An 18,984-nucleotide genomic window follows, 5' to 3' on the forward strand; every position below is an offset into this window, starting at 1 on the left:
GGAATAATATACTCTGCTGCTCATGTGCAGATAGACAGATAAGGCCAGCAGTGGAAATATTTGTGGTGGAACTTTGTAGGTTTTGGTAGCTTCTTAATGCCCTGAGCACAACTGGATGCTGCCTTGGCACTCAGAACAAAGGTATTGTAGGAGGAGAGGAAAGCCAGGGGTTCAGGTGACACACTGAAGGTCAGTGACACATTGGGGTCCCCTCCAAAGAGCCCTTGCTACCTACTCAGACCCACCTTCCTCTCCAGCTGGGAACTGTCAGGGTTTTCCTCATCCGCTGGCATTCTTTGCTGGATGGCTGTTACCAGCTCACAGCTCTCCACCACACCTTGGGGTAGCTCCTAGGAGCTAAGCTTAGTAGGGAGGGAGCTTATTGCTCCCTACTGTCTGCTGTCATTCCTTTAGATGTCCTATGGTTGCTGAGCACAGTGTTGCGTGCCTATACTCTGAGCACTTGGGAGATGGAAGGAGGAGGTCCTGAGTTCAAGGACAGCCTCAACTATAAAATAAGAGGGAGGGAGGAAGAAAGGATGGAGGGAAGCAGGGGAGGAAGGAGTGAAAAGAGGTCTTATGTGGCAGGAGCACCTCCCAACCCTGGAAAAGGAGATGCTAACATTTCTATGACTCTCCACATGAGCAACAGGCTCATTTCAGTCTCATCACGGTCTTCTGTAAGAAAATAAAGGAAACATAAAGCTTGGGAGAGGTTGAACAGTTTTCCCAGGGCAGAGGTAGAGCTGCATTTGGTGTCCTGGCATCTGGTATGGAGCATGGCACTTAGAGCCATCTGAATGACAGGTGCTTCTCAGCTTGTTTCCTGCATCTTCCCACACACACAAAGTACACCACGTGCTCCCCTCCCCCTCCATGAGCCCCAGTTACCCACAGGGCAGCTGGTTTCCCGGGGCTTCCTCTGAACATGTATGCAGGCAGGCATGTGTGTGTGTGTGTGTGTGTGTGTGTGTGTGCGTGTGTATGTGTGCACGTGTGTTTGTTTGCCCTGAGATCTATGTGACAGCACACACACACCCCTACGCAAACCTCTGTGCCTTTCAAGTCACCGTTGTTTTTCCACCTTCCGAAATAGCTGCTGAGAAAAGTGGGCCGCAGTCAGATGTACACAGGCTTGCCGCTCTCCTCCTTGGTGGAGGCTGCCCTGCCCCCCACTGCTCCCCACCCAGCATCCTGGAGCAGGATGAGGAGGCAAAGAGCCCCAAGTGGCCAGCTAGAGGTGTTGCTGGTAAACACCACTCAGCCTCCCGCAGCTTCCTGGCAAGATCTCACCCAGAGGACAGAAATGGCACCAATCTGTTTCTGGGCAGCCAGAGCACCGTAGCTCTAGGCTAAAGCAGGCCGGGCCAAACCAGGGGTGGGATCAGCGACGTCTAAGCAGCATTCCTCCAAGGCAGGGCTGCTTCCCAGCATGGAGAGTGATGCCTAGTTCTTTTGAGTTCTTCTGGACCTATACAAGCTGGAGGTGTGAGTGCTTCACTCACAGGCCCGTTAGTACAGTTATGTACGGAAGAAGCTGGTCAGCGTCTTAGTAAGCACTTTCTGTACACCGGCCACTGAAGATCTGCCAGATCAGACCTCTACTTAGGAGGCAGACCGGGCCAAAGAGCAGAACTCGGAATCTGGCCCAGTGTTGTGAAAGTGTTCTGTTCTAAGCCGAGGTTTGATGTACCGTCACGGTAGTACTGCTTGGTCTGAGAGAGAAGACAGGTTGATTCTCTACACCCAGGAAAGAGGACATCCTGGGTTGGGTCCTGGGTAAAAGAGACCTTTCTGGGGAAGGGGCCCTAAGGACACCGAACTTGAACCCTACAGTAAGCACCAGCCATACCCTGTGTTACAGGTGTGTTGAGAGGCCTGGGCTCTAGCCAGGGGAAGCTTTCTGGATGGCTTGGTCAGGGCTGGGACCTCAGCAAGCACACCGCTGCAGCGGGACAGTGCCAGCCCCTGTTGGCTACCAGTCTGTTGTCCCCAGAAGTCCTACAGCCCAAAAGAAATTCTGTAAGAAGTGGCTGAACTTCAGCCTTGAAGAACAAGTCAAAGTTGTCTGAGAGAAATGAGACAGAAGTGGGTGTGGACAACCTGAGTGGGAGAGAAACCGGAAAGGGCCAGGCCAGATTACAGAAGACCGCACCTACAGGGTTGAGGCAATTAGACTCCGGTCCCTGAACATCTGCTGGACAACTCTAACAGGCTGTTGAGAAGGGAAGGTCTATGCCTTCATAAGCGGCCATATTCCAAAGCTCACCCAAAGAGCCTAGGCAGACCCGGGTAGGATCACCCCAACCCACGTGAATGTGGGATAAGACCCACTGCTCGGTTCCAGAGTTCCAGGAAGCCCATCCCATATTTTAGAGCTGGGACTGTTTCCATGAACCTCCTTTTTCCTGCATCATCAAAGAAGTGTCTAGAAACGATCATTTATCTCACTTAACCAGTGAGCCAAGGAGGGAAGGAGGGAGAGTAGGAAAGGTCAAAAAATCTATTCCACATTTATCTGGGTTTCATTGTTGACCATTTCAGCCCATCCCTTTTTCTTCCCTCCCAAACACTCACACATAACCTACTATGACCCTCACTGCCACCCATCACCACCATACCACCCTCCCACCACAAACCCACACACACACACACACACACACACACACACACGCACACACACGCACACACAAGTTATTCCCAAGACTTTCCTCAAAGACTCAGAGTCGCTCCCTCCCTGAGAGGGTGGTAGGAGAGGACTCTGAAACCTTGAGGACTGCAGGATAGGGTCTGGGAGGCCTGGTTCCCATCCAACTCCTGGGCTACTCCTCTGGTTTCTGGAGCCCACCAGGGGAGGCTAGAGGGACCGATTACACCCCTCATCCCTGTGTACTGTATCCGTAACTCTGTTGTCTCCTTTCCAGGGCCGCCTGATGACAAAATGAGTGGGCAGTCCCAGTCCGGTGCACAAAGATGAGGACCCAAACCCAGGACGGCACAAAGTGATGTCCACCCACGCTGTGTAGAATGACTGCCCTGAGAGGGTGGTTCCCCAGACCTTGGCAGGGCTGCTGAACCTCCGCCTGCAAGTCGTGAAGGGCAGGACTTTCCCCTGCCTTCCAGCTCCACCATGAGGCTCCTCGTGGCTGCCCTCTTGCTATCTTGGGTGGTTGGTACCACCGCTGCAGCGCCGGTGGTACCCTGGCGTGTGCCCTGCCCTCCTCAGTGTGCCTGCCAGATCCGGCCCTGGTACACACCCCGCTCGTCCTACCGTGAAGCCACCACTGTCGATTGCAATGACCTCTTCCTGACAGCAGTGCCCCCTAGGCTCCCTGCGGGGACACAGACCCTGCTCCTGCAGAGTAACAGCATCAGCCGGATAGACCAGACCGAGCTTGCCTACTTGGCCAACCTCACAGAGCTGGACCTGTCCCAGAACAGCTTCTCAGATGCCCGAGACTGCGATTTCCAAGCCCTGCCTCAGCTGCTGAGCCTACATCTAGAAGAGAACCGGCTGAGCCGGCTGGAGGATCACAGCTTCGCTGGGCTGAGCAGCCTGCAGGAGCTCTATCTCAACCATAACCAGCTGTGCCGCATCTCTCCAGGGGCCTTTGCAGGGCTCGGCAACCTGCTGAGACTGCACCTCAATTCCAACCTGCTTAGGACCATCGACAGTCGCTGGTTCGAGATGCTGCCCAACTTGGAAATCCTCATGATTGGTGGCAACAAGGTGGATGCCATCTTGGACATGAACTTCCGGCCCCTGGCCAACCTGCGCAGCCTGGTGCTGGCAGGCATGAGCTTGAGGGAGATCTCAGACTACGCTCTGGAGGGACTGCAAAGTCTGGAGAGCCTCTCTTTCTACGACAATCAGCTGGCCCAGGTGCCCAAGCGGGCATTGGAGCAGGTGCCTGGGCTCAAGTTCCTAGACCTGAACAAAAACCCACTGCAGCGGGTAGGCCCGGGGGACTTTGCCAACATGCTGCACCTCAAGGAACTAGGACTGAACAACATGGAGGAGCTGGTCTCCATCGACAAGTTCGCTCTGGTAAATCTCCCTGAGCTGACCAAGCTGGACATCACCAACAACCCACGGCTTTCTTTCATCCATCCTCGCGCCTTTCACCACCTGCCCCAGATGGAGACTCTCATGCTCAACAACAATGCTCTCAGTGCCTTGCACCAGCAGACAGTGGAGTCTCTGCCCAACCTACAGGAGGTGGGGCTCCACGGCAACCCCATCCGCTGCGACTGTGTCATCCGCTGGGCCAACGCCACAGGCACCCACGTCCGTTTCATCGAACCACAGTCCACCCTGTGTGCTGAGCCTCCAGACCTCCAGCGCCGCCCAGTCCGGGAGGTGCCCTTCCGGGAGATGACAGACCACTGCCTGCCTCTCATCTCTCCCCGAAGCTTCCCCTCCAGCCTGCAGGTAGCTAGGGGAGAGAGCACGGTACTTCACTGTCGGGCACTGGCTGAACCAGAACCTGAGATCTACTGGGTCACCCCAGCTGGAGTTCGACTGACACCTGCTCGCTCAGGCAGGAGGTACCGGGTGTTCCCTGAGGGGACCCTAGAGTTGCGGAGGGTGACAGCGGAAGAGGCGGGCCTTTATACCTGTGTGGCCCAGAACCTGGTAGGGGCTGACACTAAGACAGTGAGTGTTGTGGTTGGCCACGCTCCCTTCCAGCCAGGCAGGGACAAAGGACCAGGACTGGAGCTCCACGTGCAGGAGACACACCCATATCACATCCTGCTGTTTTGGGCACCCCCACCCAATATAGTCTCCACCAACCTCACCTGGTCTAGCGCCTCCTCCCTCCGGGACCATGAAGCTCCTGCTTTGGCCCGACTGCCGCGGGGCACCCACCGCTACAACATTACCCGCCTCCTTCCGGCCACAGAGTACTGGGCCTGCCTGAAAGTGGCCTTTGCTGATGCCCGCACCCAGTTGGCTTGTGTTTGGGCCAGGACTAAAGAGGCCTCTCCTTGCCACAGAGCCCTGGGGGACCGGCCCGGGCTCATAGCCATCCTGGCTCTTGCGGTCCTCCTGCTGGCAGCTGGGCTTGCAGCCCACCTTGGCAGAGGCCAGTCCAAGCAGGGGGTGGTGGGTGAGAAGCCTCTTCTTCCGGTCTGGGCTTTCTGGGGCTGGAGCGCCCCCTCTGTCCGGGTAGTGTCTGCACCCCTTGTCCTGCCCTGGAATCCAGGGAGGAAGCAGCCCAGATGTCAGATGGGAAGAGGGTGCCACCACCATTGTCTCAACATTGCCGAAGTTCCGCCAGGTCTCAGCAGTAGAGAAATAACTAGGACAACTCTACACTAAACGGGACGTGATCTGGGCCAGATGCCTGCCAGGAACGTGGCGTTGATTGATCCACGTGCTTGAGGCCTGGCAGCTTAACCAAGAAAGATGGGGTTCGGCAGCTCCTGGGGATGTTCTCACAGCCCCCAAATGGTTGCTGTTGCTTTCTGGGGTCCTCAGCTGTGATTCTGAGGAGTATGTCCAAGGAACAGGAAGGACTCTGCCTAGAGCCTCCTACCGCCCCAGAGGCTTCTGGGCCTCAGCTTGGCTGTCCCCTGCCTGTGTCCCTAGGCCCTTGGCCCACAGGAAGTGCCCCCTCCTCTTCTCTTTCTTTGTACAGTCTCAGTTGCTTGCTCGTCCCCCTCCTGGGCAAGGGCTGAAAGAGGCTTCTCCTACTTGTCTTGGGAGCCTTGCCCCCAAAGTGGGAGTGTCCCCAGCTGGAGCTGAAGGATATTTGGGGAGAGAGGTATCCAGGGATGCCTCATCTCATAGCCTGGGCTCTGAAGTTGACTTTCTATAGGCAATTTTGTATCTTTGTGGAGAAATGTGTCACCTGTCCCCAACCCAATTCACTCTTTTCTCCTGTTTTGTAAAAAATAAAAATAAACAATGCCAATTAACGACGGGGAGAAGATGATCCTTAGAGTGCTGGGTATAAGAAAATCCCTTGGGTCTCTTCAGGCACTGAAGGTGACTTTGGGAGGGGGTGGGGGGGATGTTGGACACCATAAGAGCTTGGAGAAGAGAGAGACCTGCGGTTTTCCCTTTTCATGTTGATTTCCGGCCCCTAGGTCTGCTCCAGATCCAAAGTTTCCCCAAACAGGGAGCACAAGAGCTGGGAGAAGAGAAACCGCCAGGCGGGAAGAGGGGCAAGGAGAAGCAGAGTGGGAGAGAAAACTGGAGACAAAGGCAGGCGTGGGGAGAGAGTGGAAATTTCCATCCCCAAGCCTGGTCCCTCTTTCTCCCCTGATAGGCAGTTAACATGGCATAGGATGCACTTCCCAGCCTGTTTCTAATTAAACAAACCCAAGGGGTAGAATCGGGCAGAGAACCGCTAATCGCAAATCCGAAGGTGGCAAGAACTCTGGCTCGCAGGCAGGATCGAGCATGGGCGATTAAGGCTCTGAGGAGGGGACGGTGATGCTTGAGGAAATCACTGTTTCTCTCTGCATTCCTTTCTGCTGTGGTTCACAGTGAGCCTGGTTTGCTTTGGTAGTTTGTTCTTAACTGATTAACTCTGCTAACCAAGAGTGAGAAGGAACATCTGTTGGAAACCCAACAGGGACAAGGCTAAAGGGATTGCTGGGGGGGCCAAGCAACGGGTGATGCCAGAGGCCTCTGGGACGGAGTTTCCTGAGATTCATCAAATCTCACAGGGTGTGAGAGTCACCCTGTGTTACAGAACTGTGGTAGACATGGTTAACACACCCAAGCCATCACAAAGACCGAAAACATAGACACAGGTGGGCACCAGACCAGGATCTACACACTGAGTCTCAGGAATATAAACTGAGATGATTCCCCCAAATCAGAGAACAGCATCCCCCCATAGCAGGGCGCCCAGAAACTACCATCCCCATGGTAGGAACTCTTACACCAGTCCGCAGGCTTCCCTGCAGACCAGGTTATATACAGATGGCTGCCTCCACCCTTGTGTTTCCCATGTGCTGTTCTAAAGCAGTTGACTGCCAGTCTGGCCACTACACTGGGAATCACTGGATCCCAGTCTGGGATGACTGGAGCTTTTCATACCTATTCCATGCCTCTGCCATCCTCCACCCTCTGTTTTATGCTTGGTTTTGGAGGCAGAGCCTATATAGTCAGGCCGTTCTCAAACTGGAAGCCCTAGACTGGGTGGGAAGACCCTAAAACCTGACCCCCACGGGACTAAATTTAGATCTGTAGATGAAAACATCACGTTAGATGGTGTCCCAGGTTGAATGATGTAGAAGGGGGTGTCATGGGTTAAATAGTGAAGAGAGAGATGAGCCCCCTGTCTCAGTTAAGAGCAGGGGAACTTGTCATCCCCGGGGGAGACATTTACCCAGCCACAGAGATCCTGAAGCCAGCACTGTCGATACCCAGCTTCACAGGTCCTTAGAAACAAAGCCCCGCCCTTCTGATGATTTACTGGTTGGCTGCCTCCAAAGAACTAAGCAGGGTGAGGTGAAGAGCAAAAGGTAACTAGGGACTGATTTCTTGGAAAGAGAAATCCCATTCTCCGGGGGCATCTAGTTAGGAGCATGGAGAGAAAGCATGTGGGTCACTGTGTCACCAAGATGGGAATGAGCTGCCTCTGCCTAAGATGGTACCAAGCTAGACATGAGTCAGGGGCAGGTGTGTTTCCACCAGAAGACAGGCAGTGAGACCTTCCTTTGCCTTCTTTATGATGCTACAGCCTCCCCACCTCCTTCACTGGTCCATTAAGCAAACATGTCTTGAAGCCCACATGTGTACATGCCACTTGTAGGCCTATCCGTGCGGACATGGTCAGGGGCCATGCCAAAGCAGGATTAAATGAGTTTGTGGCGTCCCTCCCACTCAGTCCGGTCATTGAATAGCAGCACATGAGATTGTAGGTCTAGCACAGAGGGCTCTTGGCACTTTGCTGGTCTTTGCACCAAAAGTTCCATGTTTGAGAGACTCTCTCAGCTCTGAACACATTGGCATGGTTGGCCAGTACAGGCCAATAAGCTCTCTCCATCTACTCCCTCCCAGACAACAATGACTCTGGGTACTGTCCTCAGAACTGGAGACACAGACAATGAAATAAAAAATGATCAATATGATCAAAATGAGGACACTGGGGAAAAACATGTCAGGAATGAGTAGAAACTGAGGGCTTTCGAGTAGTTAGAAGGTTGTGACATTTGAGCAAAGATTTGGGAGGGGGAGCTACTCCCTTTCCTTTGGGCGAGTGTTTCAGGTCAATAGAACATCAAGAATGAAGAGCAAGGTGGAGCAGAAGATGGAGGGGGAGGGTAACCCTGCAGCCTGAGGTCTGAGCAGCTGCAGTACAGTTGGGCCTCGTAGGCCACCATAAAAACATGATATCCCTTTCCTGTGAGATGGGAGCCATTGGAGAGTGGTGTGCAGACATGGCATGATTTGACGTCAGAAGACACCTTGGATTTCCAGACTGACAGCAAGGGTTACGTGTCGGAAGTGGGGAACCCAATAATGACCTGCTTAGTCATCCTTCTGGGACTTGGCAAGGGCTAGACATTAAACTGTGTTTTCTAAATGTACCCTTTCCCTGTATTTGGAGATGAAACCCGAGTGGTCTTTTACTGTCTTCTGACTCCAGTCCATGTCTCCACAACTCTCCAAAATAGTTCTTGTTAACCACGCCTTCACATGGCATGTGTAGGCTGCGCTTTGCCGATCTCATAAAACAGGTAGAAGTTCATCTAAGGTGGTGGGAACGATCTTTACCAGCCCTCAATTCTACATCACTTGTGTCCTCTGTGAAAGTGTTATCACCAGGGAGTTGGCACCACCATGAGCAAGTCACACCTGCTCTCCCACCAAACGCTACCAATGCAGTGTCTGGTCTAGTGCGATACCTGCCTTCCTCCCTGGTGACTTTACCAGTGGGTGCTCCTCAGGGGAGTCACAAGGGTCAGTCCACCTGCCTCAGTCTACCTTGCATGGCCCTCACTCATTTGAGCTATTCTTTTGCAGCCTCTCTTTGTTGAAGAGTATTGCATGTGTTTGTAGGAAGGCAGCAATGGCTGGTATAGAGCACTTTCTGAGTGCTAGTCCCAGTAGCAGGAGGTCCCATGTACAGGGTCATTTTATTCTCCACTGTCCCATGAAGTAGATTCTATCACCCTCGTTTTACAGATTTAGACCTGAGAGCTGAGGAAGTGTTAAATGAGATCTCCACGGTCACATAGCTTCTAAGTGTCTGGGGCAGATTTAAATGCTGGCTGAGTCTGCTCTACTGCATTCAAATCCATGTACTTCTGGCTGTGCTTTATGGTGCAGAGCTCTAATCTTAGGACTTCCCAAGGCAGAGGCAAGCAGATTTCTCTAAGTTCAAGGCCAGCCCGGTCTACACAGTGAGAGTCCCACCTCAAGACGCAAAAACAAATCCATACACCTTAATTCTGATTTTTATTTTTGAGACAGGATCTCATGAAGCCCAAGCTGGCCTCAGACTCATTCTGTAGCCGAGGATGATCTTGGGTCCTCCAAGGCCACATGCCCATTACTGGAATTATAAGCATGTATCACCATGCCCGACTTCAAATTCACGTATTTTTAAAGTGTGTCAAAAGTTTTTTGAGCACATGAACCCTTCGCAAAGCTCTGTGCATTAGAGAGGTCCCTGTGCAGCCACTTTATTTTTAGATACTGCCCTCATTAGAAAAAGAAAAATCAGGATAACTTGCAGTTTTATTGTCAGGACTTTAGTTTTTCAACCCCTTGGATGGTGGTGTCTTGAGAGCCAGAGCTGATGACTCTTTCCCCTGACGTTCAGAGCTGCGCTTTTGGCAGGTCTTAACCACACCCCCTCACCTTCTCATCTGATCAGTCTCTAAGGCTATGTCCTGGCTCCTCCAGAGGGGCTCTTGCTTCCCCATTGGTCAGTTTAGATGGCCTTTATCGTGTGTGTGTCTATGTGTGTGTGTGTGTGTGTGTGTCTGTGTCTGTGTGTGTGTCTGTGTGTGTGTCTGTGTGTGTGTTGAGGGGTATTCTTGTATCTGAGCTCAGGGCTCAGCTAGGTAGGTTCTGATCTTATTAGAGGCTGGAGTCTAAGCATGGTTATACACCAAGTGTGCATCCAGATGGGGGAACGGTCCTTATCGCTGTTTCCTCTGGGATGCTGAAAGTATGCATTGGAAAACAGTTTTTCCGGGGCTGGAGAGATGGCTCAGTGGGGAAGAGCACTGATTGCTCTTCCAGAGGTCCTGAGTTCAAATCCCAGCAACCACGTGGTGGCTCACAACCATCTGTAATGGGGTCCAATGCCCTCTTCTGGTGTGTCTGAGGACAGCTACAGTGTACTCATATAAATAAAATAAATAAACTTAAAAAAAAGAAAAGAAAAGAAAAGAAAAGAGTTTTCCATGTAGCTAACCATTCCAACGCTCCTGGAGCCATTCCCTTTCATCCCCACCCACGGGCTGCTGCTTGGACCTGGTCTTTCATTGTGCTGTTAGTCACGAGTAAGGACCCCATCCCTGCCTGCACCACCTTGCAAGCCTTTATGCTCCTCCAGGGTCCCCTTTCTGCATCTTCCACCGGAGAACCCTCTACCTTGTTAGTAGAAGCTTCCAAGCATCAAAGCATGTGCACACACGCATACACACACGCATACACACACACACACACACACACGTGTGCACACACACATATACATATGCACCCTTCAGCACCAGTGCACACAGAAGGAGCACGGTTTGTCGACCACAGTTTGTCCTTCTTCTGGATATCTTAGACTTTAACAACGATAGCTTGCTTGGCCACAGAACACTGGTAGGTTGAGGGACTACTAAGGGCTATTAGTTATCTAGTTGCCACCCTCGGGGATCCAGCAGGACCAGGGTGTCAACCTGTAAGAAGCTGAGCTCAGCCTATCCTCACGTCCAAGAGGAACACGAGGCCATGTCAGTTATGACTCAGACATGTAGGATCATCTCAAACCTCGATTCTCATTTGCTGAGTAAATGTCAGTGAATCAGCAGAACAGATATTATTATCTCCCCTTTACAGGTGAGGAAGGGTGAGGCCTAAGAACATTTAAGCAACTTAACCAAGGTCACGCGCTACCAAAATGAGTGAAACCGGAATCAAGCCCGAGTCTTCTGAGTTCACACTCTCCTATTCTTGCTCCTTCTCCATGGAGATCCAGGAAGCAGGCTGGGGAGTGGGGCACTGCAGCACCAGGCAAAAAAAAAAAAAAAAAAAAAAAAAAAAAGATTCAGAATCAGGTGGTGGCTATGGAGGAGAAAGAGACCCGTTCTCAGCTAGCTACAAGGGAAACGTGTCCACGGTGTGATCACAGGCATGGGGCTGGCCAGAGCAGAGACAGCACGGGGGAGGTATCTGAGAGGTACCCCCCAGAATGAATTCCCAATGGCCACAGCTCAGAGAACCTTCTGGGGCAGGTCTATGCTGTATAACCTGGGTACCTCTGTCTCTCGTCACCTAATAGTGATGAGACTTGAGGCAGGGCAGGGTTGGAGGTAGGGGAAGCTGGAAGGCCTTTCATTCCTCACAGTCCCTCCACGACATGGAGTGATTTCACAGCTGAACCACGGGCCTCTGAAGTACTGACAGACCTTTCCGTGGACACGGACGCGTGAAATGTGCTATAGGGAGCATCTTGGATTTAGTGGGATTCTGAACTAAGGCAGGTCAAGGAGGCCTGCCTTAGAGGTTTGAGAATCTTACTTGGTGCTGCAGGCTGTGAGCTGCCATGGGAAACAAAGCCACCCACAGCGATTTGAGCCTGTCAGGAAGGATTAGATTGACAAGTTTCTCTGTGCCACCTCTGCACCAAAATGGAACTTACACTTACATATTTCCTTAAAAATACGGAAAACGGAGGGAAACCTTAGCATGTTTATTAGCAAACCAAAGTTCAAGCTTTTAATCCACAGAAACCCTCAAGCGTCCTGGAGCTCTGCTGTACTTCTCCAATTGAGGCTTCCTTCTCCAGTCCCCAGCAGCTGAGTGACCAGCATGCACCAGGAAAGGCAGAGGAACCACCACAACACCGTATGTAAACCTAGCACAAGGCTCTCCTTCTTAGCCAGAGATCAGAAGCCATCATCCCCGTCCTCCTTATGCCCTCTCTCAACTCCTAGGCTTTCTGACTCACTCCTATGCAGGTGGGTGAACTGTGTGCACACATGCACGTCCATGTGCTCCCATGAACACACACACACTTTGTAAATGTCACAGGCGACTGTGAGCCAATCTCTCTCTCTACACTCCATCTGCCAGAAGCTATTTTAAGCTCCTAATAAAACCATTTTAGAAAGATTCCTGGGGTGATCTGCCCTTTGCTTCCCCGGAGGCAAGAGCAATTATGCTCCAAATGGAGCTAAACTTTGCTGCAAAGCCAAGACAGGAGAAAGAGACCCCAGTAACCCACAGTGAGAAGTGTTTATGTTCTGTGAGGATTGTGGGTAAAGAGGGAGGACAGGCCAGTCTGGGCATGGACATTCAGGTCTCTGTGCTGATCCTTACTGTCCAGGTTTCCTTGAGCTAATATCTAAGTCTTCCCACGTCATCGATGAAGGAGTGGGTCATACCTCAGGCTGGAGCCTGGGGGCTTGAGCAAGCAGTCATCAAAAGGTTCTGGAAGATGTTATAAGGTTCCAAAGCCCAAGGTTCCTATTCCCTAAGTATATGGCAGTTTGGGACGTGCATGCAGCAGCTTAGTAACTCGGAGTCTTTCTCTCCAATCCTGCTCAGGGGTTAGCGAGATGGCTCGGTGGTTAAGAGCGCATACTGCTCTTGCAGATGATCTAAGTTCAGTCTCCAGCATCCACAGTGCAACTCACAACCCCCTTACTGACTCCAGTCTCAGGTCATCTTCACCTCTGGCCACCGCAGGCACCTGCACTCACACATATACCCCACACAGACACACACTCGTACACGTAATTTAAAATAAAATAATTTAGAAAATAAGATTCTGCTACAAAAGTCAAGAAGGAATAATGGGTCTACTGTTTGTTAACCAGTAGAGGAACTTCTATCTTGTGTCCAGGGCACCTGTGATAACCCATGCTTAGATGAAGGAGAATGTGAGTTATGATTTGGAGGGAAAAGAACCAATGGGGACCCAGAGGTTCAGAAAGAATTTGCCATGAGGCCGGAGCAAGCTCACCTTTGAGGATGACAGACACCATGGCCACTGCCACCTCCCTTCTCTCTCCTCAGTGGACAACACTATATTCTAGTCAACGGATGCCCTAAAGGTTCAGGCAGCCTCAGTGCCAATTATATGCCAAGTGTACCAAACCTCAAATTGCACTGTGTACGGTCAATAGCTCAAGAAAACAAACATGCAACGATCCTGCTGTAGCCGAGGAAGGCTGAGAGACGAAGGAGCTCTCTGTGATTCAGGAGACCATGCAGGCCCCTTGGCAATTCTAGCCCGGGGCATGGAGTGAGCTGCCAGCTGACCCATGCCCAGGGTCTTCAGTAGATCTTTCACCAGAAGAGAACAGGAAGGGGCAAAAAAAAAAAAAAAAAATCACACTTGAGCCTGAAGAAATTCAGTAGCACCCGCCTTCCCCACCAGTGTTCCCAGAGAAGAAAGATTTCCTAACACTCCACCCGTCCCCTGCCTCCACCTGGACTCCAGAAGAGCAAGTTAACAAATCCCTAGCTGGGTTTGGGGCTTGCTACTTTTCCAGAGAAGAAATAAAACAAGATCAAAATTAAGTGGGAAATAGTTATGAATGTGTACACGAGAGAGAAAGGGGTACAGTTTGGGGTCATAGGAGCTATGACCCCTGGCCATCCATGCACCACCCGGCTCTCTCCTTTAGATGCCTCTCTGAGTCCTCACTGGTCCCCAGTGAGCAACGGGGGCTGAGAAGTCCAGACCCTAGTTTGTGAGGCAGCACAGGTGTAGAAGTATCTCTTGCTTCCTGCTGATCCATGAAGAAGCTTTGGCTAGCCCACCTTCACCTCTGCTTTCATCATTATTAAAAATGATCCGTTTGTTTGTTTGTTTGTTTACTTACTTATGTAACCTGGACTGTCTTGAAACTTACTATGTAGACCCGGCTATCCTCAAACTCAGAGATCTGCCTGACTGCCTCCTGTGCCTCCATTTCCAACTATTTTATTTTATTTGTAATTGCAGTTAAACGTCACACACACACATACACACACACACACACACACACACACACGCACAGAGAGAGAGAGAGAGAGAGAGAGAGAGAGAGAGAGAGAGAGAGAGAGAGATGCATCTGTAATCCCAGCACCTAGGAAGCTAAGTCAGGAAGACAGGAAGACCAGGAGTTCCATATGAGCCCAGGCTAATCATACATACATACATATATGTGTGTGTGTGTGTGTGTGTATGATTATATATACATTATATATATATATATATATATATATATATATATATATATATATTCTGAACTCTAAGTGTATGTAATATTTAACCAGTGGACCAGTTGTCCCCATAATCTGAACCCTGTGCCTACACTTTCCTCCTAACCCAGCCTCTGCCTGACCCAGTCTATGTTGTCAAAGGTCCTTGCCAGTGCTATGTGCATGCTATAAACCAGTTTCCAGAACGCCCTTTATCCTAAAACCTCAAAGAGTATCTCTGCTGTCTCCTGGGGTCAGGGCAACGACCATTCTACCTTCTGTAGATTTAGCCATGGACTCACTACATCTCCTTTTACAGCTGGCTTATTTCACTCAGCACAGTGTCCCTGGTTCATGTGTGCTGTAGCAGGTCCCAGAATTGTCCTCCTTTTAAAGGCTGATGGCAATTCCCCTGCGCAGTTTCTTGGGGTCTCATTTATCTGCTGCCCATCAGTAGGCCAGGCTGCTTTGGTCTCTTGGCTCCGCCCTCCTTTCTCTTCAAGACTGTTTTCAGTTTCAGAGGGTGAGCACACAGGGGCAGGGTTGCCAGCAGGCACCCTGTTGCCTCCTATCACCGTGCACAGGGGTTCCCATGGCTCTAACCTGCACTGCATCTGAAAAGATGGTTGAGTGCCAAGGACTCCCCAGACTTCTGGACTTGCAATGGGAACCCTGGACCTCAGCTGCTGCCCTAGCCCTTCTCTGCCTTCCCTTGGGAGCCCACCTCTCCACCCCCACTTCCCCCACCCCACCCACACACATGCCTGGAGGCATATCCTAGCATTCCTCAGTCGCTGAGTTACCATGCCTTCTAACAGGCCTGGGAGAAATGAAGAAAATAATGACCTTGAAGGCAATGAATAAAATAAACCCGAGAGCATGGTCCCCAAGAGCATGGTCCCCACCCACACCCACCACCCACCCCCTCCTGTGTTCAGCAGACAAACAGATTCTGGAGACAGATGGGACTCACTCCCTCCTGAACTTTCCACAGGACTGTGCAGCCCAAGGCGTGAGATAAGGAGATGAAAGAGGAAAGGTAGGGGCCTGTAAATTTCTCAGCCCGCAAAGGTGCTTGCCACCAAGCCTGAAGACCTGCGTTCGATTCCCAGGACCCACACAGTGGATGGGGAGAAATAATTCCTGCAGGTTGTCCTCTAACCTCCACATGTGTGCTGTGGCTTGTGTGCATACTTATTCATTCATACATACATACATACATACATACATACTATATACATACATACGACATACATACACACTAAATAAATAATGTAATAAAGCAGTATTCAAGCCTAAATTTAGTAATTATTGGTCATCATTGTTGATGGCTTTTTTGTTTTGGTTTTGACTGATTCCTTGACTCTATTTATTAATTTTTTTATGTATATGAGCATTTTGCCTACATATATGTTTAAGTGCCATTTGTATGCCCCAGTGCTGAAGAGAACACTGGTCCCTAGAACTGGAGTTACAGGTGGTTGTGAGCCTCCATATGAGTTCTAGGAACCAAATCTGGCCCTCTGCAAGAAAGACAATTACCCATGACCACTGAGCTATATCTCTCAATTTTCTTTTTTTCCCTTCCTTCCTTCCTTTCTTCCTTCCTTCCTTCTTTTGTGTGTGTGTGTGTGTGTGTGTGTGTGTGTGTGTGTGTGTGTGTAACTTTTAGGCTGGCAGAAAAACCGAGCAGAAGGTCCGGAATTCTCACACAGCCTCCCCTCTGCACAGTGTCCTCCTCAGTATCCCGCTTCAGGGCGATCCAGTTATCCACCCTCGGGGTACATCATTGCCACACAGTGCTCTTGGCTCCCACTTGGGCTCACTCTCAATGCTTCTGTACATTCCTTGGGTTTCATTCAGCAAATGTATGATGGCGTGGACCACAACAGTGTTGCCTCGAGCAGTTTCACAGCCTGAAATACCCACTGTGCTGGGGTGGAAAGCATTCACCTCATTTACAAAGAAAGGGCACATGACTTACCCTGTCTCAAGCCCAGAGTGTGAACCAGTCTAATGGTTCTAGAGCTGTGGCCGCTGTGACCTCAGACACCCCCTTTCCTGTGGTGTGTGGTAAAAGCTATCCCCAAGCCACAGCCCACAGGGACAGTGTGGAAGGTGGGGCTAAGATGCTTCCCTGCCCTGGTGGAAACCCCAGGCTCTTGATGCCAGTGAGAAAACCTGGGTTCATTCAGGCGGAAATGTCAGAACATAATTCTTCCTCAGTTTAGGGGGAAACCCTGCCACCCCGGGCCCCTTTCAGCTGGGCCAGGTTTGAGACGCCAAGTCTTCTCTACTGCTGGCTGCAGGGCCCCAAGTCCAGACTCAGCGGACCACAGCAGGCATCACTGTGATGGGAATGAGATGCCACAAGCCTGTGTAGACGAGGGCACAGGGTCCAGCCCACACTGTCACACACAGCTCTGCCCACCTGACCTGGCCAGGGCTGAATTCAGGTCCCAATTCCATCTGAATCCCGAAAGCTGGTGTGCCTGGCACCAAGGAATTCTGGGTACTCATAAACTCAGGCTTATGATCCTTCCTACCGGGTACCAACCACACTATCATGGTCTCTAAGCATCACTGACTCCCACCATAATCCTTAAAACTCACAACAAGCTAGAATGGGGAAGGGAAGCCACCAGCCTACACTGGCTAGCAGTGCCAGGACACGGGTGCTAATGTCCACCCCACCCCAGCCATTCTCCTCACCGGCTCAGCACCTCCCATTATAGACCCTTTCCCCATCCACAGATCAGGAGGGCGAGGCAGCTTTTGTCTCCCCAGAAGCAGATGGCTAGGAAACATGGGTCTCAGATTTACTCAAGGTCACACAGCTGAGACTCAAACCGAGACCTCATTTCTCCTAGCACACACAAGACTTCTCTGCTGCTGACGAAGCTTTTCTCTGAGTCCTGGCAACGCTCCGAGCTGCTGAGGGATCACAAATACGTATGATAAGGGAAAAAGCACAGAACAGTCTTCCTCTCCTTCCGGGAAGAGGGGCTTCAGGGACAGGGGCTCTAAAGTTCTCTGAGGGGGTCAGGCTTCTCAGACTCCCTCTCCCATCGGCCATCTCAGAGACCAGACAGCACCCAGGGCAGAAAGGATGAGCAACTACCAGGAAGAAGGGGAGCTGAACTCTACCTGGCCTTCCTCGGTACACCCACCAGGGCTCCCTGGAAGTCCCCCATCGGAATGGAGTCACCTAGGCCTGCTTGAGCTGCCCACCAGGAGCCACATGAAATCTCAATGAGAAGAAAAATCAAAATCAATGAGCATAGAGTCCGTAGGAGACGTGTGCCTCAGAACTGAAGCCTCCAGTCAGAGGCTGGGCAGAGCCTGTTCAGTGGCGCCCTGGTGTGAGCAGGTGTGAGCAGGTGGGAACAGGCATGAGCAGGTGTGAGCAGGTGGGAACAGGTGGGAACAGCCCTCTTCATCTCCCTGAGGGATAAGATGAACATGAAGAAAACCATGCAGGTCCCAGGTTCAGTTCACTCTGAACATTGGCTTTCAAGTGATGTCCGAAAGGAGAACAGACAGACACACAGACAGATGAGACTCGGCGGCTGTTCTGGCTTCCCCTGCTCCACCATGTGCACGTGTGCATACAAACATCTGCAGACTCCTCAGAAAAGACAATTGCCCATTACCCCCACACCAGGGTAGCACTCAGGTATGTGCAGCCCACTTCCCCTTCCTCCTGCCCCCTCTGCCCCACCCTCATACTTAGATACTGGTTCCAGGATCACACATGACCTGGGGAAGCGTGCAGGTCTTGCTTTCTCGTAAGACTTCCTGTTTGAGTCACACTCTGCTGTGACTCAGCCAAGAAGGCCAGACCAGTGAAAGAATTTCTCTTGCCAAAAAAAAAAAAAAAAAAAAAAAAAAAAAAAAAGAAAGAAAAGAAAAAAAAAAAAAAAAAAAAAAAAAAAGCTAATGTGAGGTGAAAGGACATTAATGACTGCAGTGTCTAGACAGCAGATAATGACCCTGAAACCACACTAACTTCACCTTGCTTGGTGGGAGAGCCGCAGACTGGGGAATTTGAACTCAGTATAGTGTGGGGCTAGGTAGGATGAGGATGTAGTACGGTGGCCTGTGAGACCCAAAAAGCTGTGGGAGAGAGAGGTAAAGAGTTCTCAGATGGGCTGGTGAGATGGCTCAGTGGGTAAGAGCACCCAACTGCTCTTACGAAGGTCTGGAGTTCAAATCCCAGCAACCACATGGTGGCTCACAACCATCCGTAACAAGATCTGACGCCCTCTTCTGGAGTGTGTGAGGACAGCTACAGTGTACTTACATATAATAAATAAATAAATAAATATTTTATTAAAAAAAAAAAAAAGAATTCTCAGATGACACTCAGAACTCTGCGTGTGAGTTTTATTTAAGGAGGTAGGTTTCCACTCAACAACATGGGGATGTTTTCTTTCTAAAAGTTTGTATTGCATTTGTGTGTGTGCACGTGCATAAGCCTGTGGTGGGCATGTGGGGGTCAGGACAGCCTAGGGAGTCAGTTCTCACTTTCTATCATCCAGGTACTAGGACTGAACTCGGGTCATCGGTGCCTTTACCCACTGAGCCATCTTTCAGCCCAGTGTGGA

The 18,984-nt window shown here is 50.9% G+C and overlaps 1 protein-coding gene across 1 annotated transcript in view; it reads left to right on the forward strand.

Moving 5' to 3' along the window:
* The window catches only part of Lrrn2 (leucine rich repeat neuronal 2), a 59,549-nt gene extending 53,630 nt beyond the window's left edge, over window positions 1-5,919 (forward strand). Inside the window, exon 2 of the mRNA XM_021197874.1 lies at window positions 2,925-5,919. Coding sequence (XP_021053533.1) covers window positions 3,131-5,323 — 2,193 coding nt within the window. The 5' untranslated portion in view covers window positions 2,925-3,130 and the 3' untranslated portion in view covers window positions 5,324-5,919. The remainder of the gene's footprint in view (window positions 1-2,924) is intronic.
* The last annotated feature ends 13,065 nt before the right edge of the window (window positions 5,920-18,984 follow it).

Source organism: Mus pahari, chromosome 5 (assembly GCF_900095145.1).
Source record: "Mus pahari chromosome 5, PAHARI_EIJ_v1.1, whole genome shotgun sequence".
NCBI lineage: Eukaryota > Metazoa > Chordata > Mammalia > Rodentia > Muridae > Mus > Mus pahari.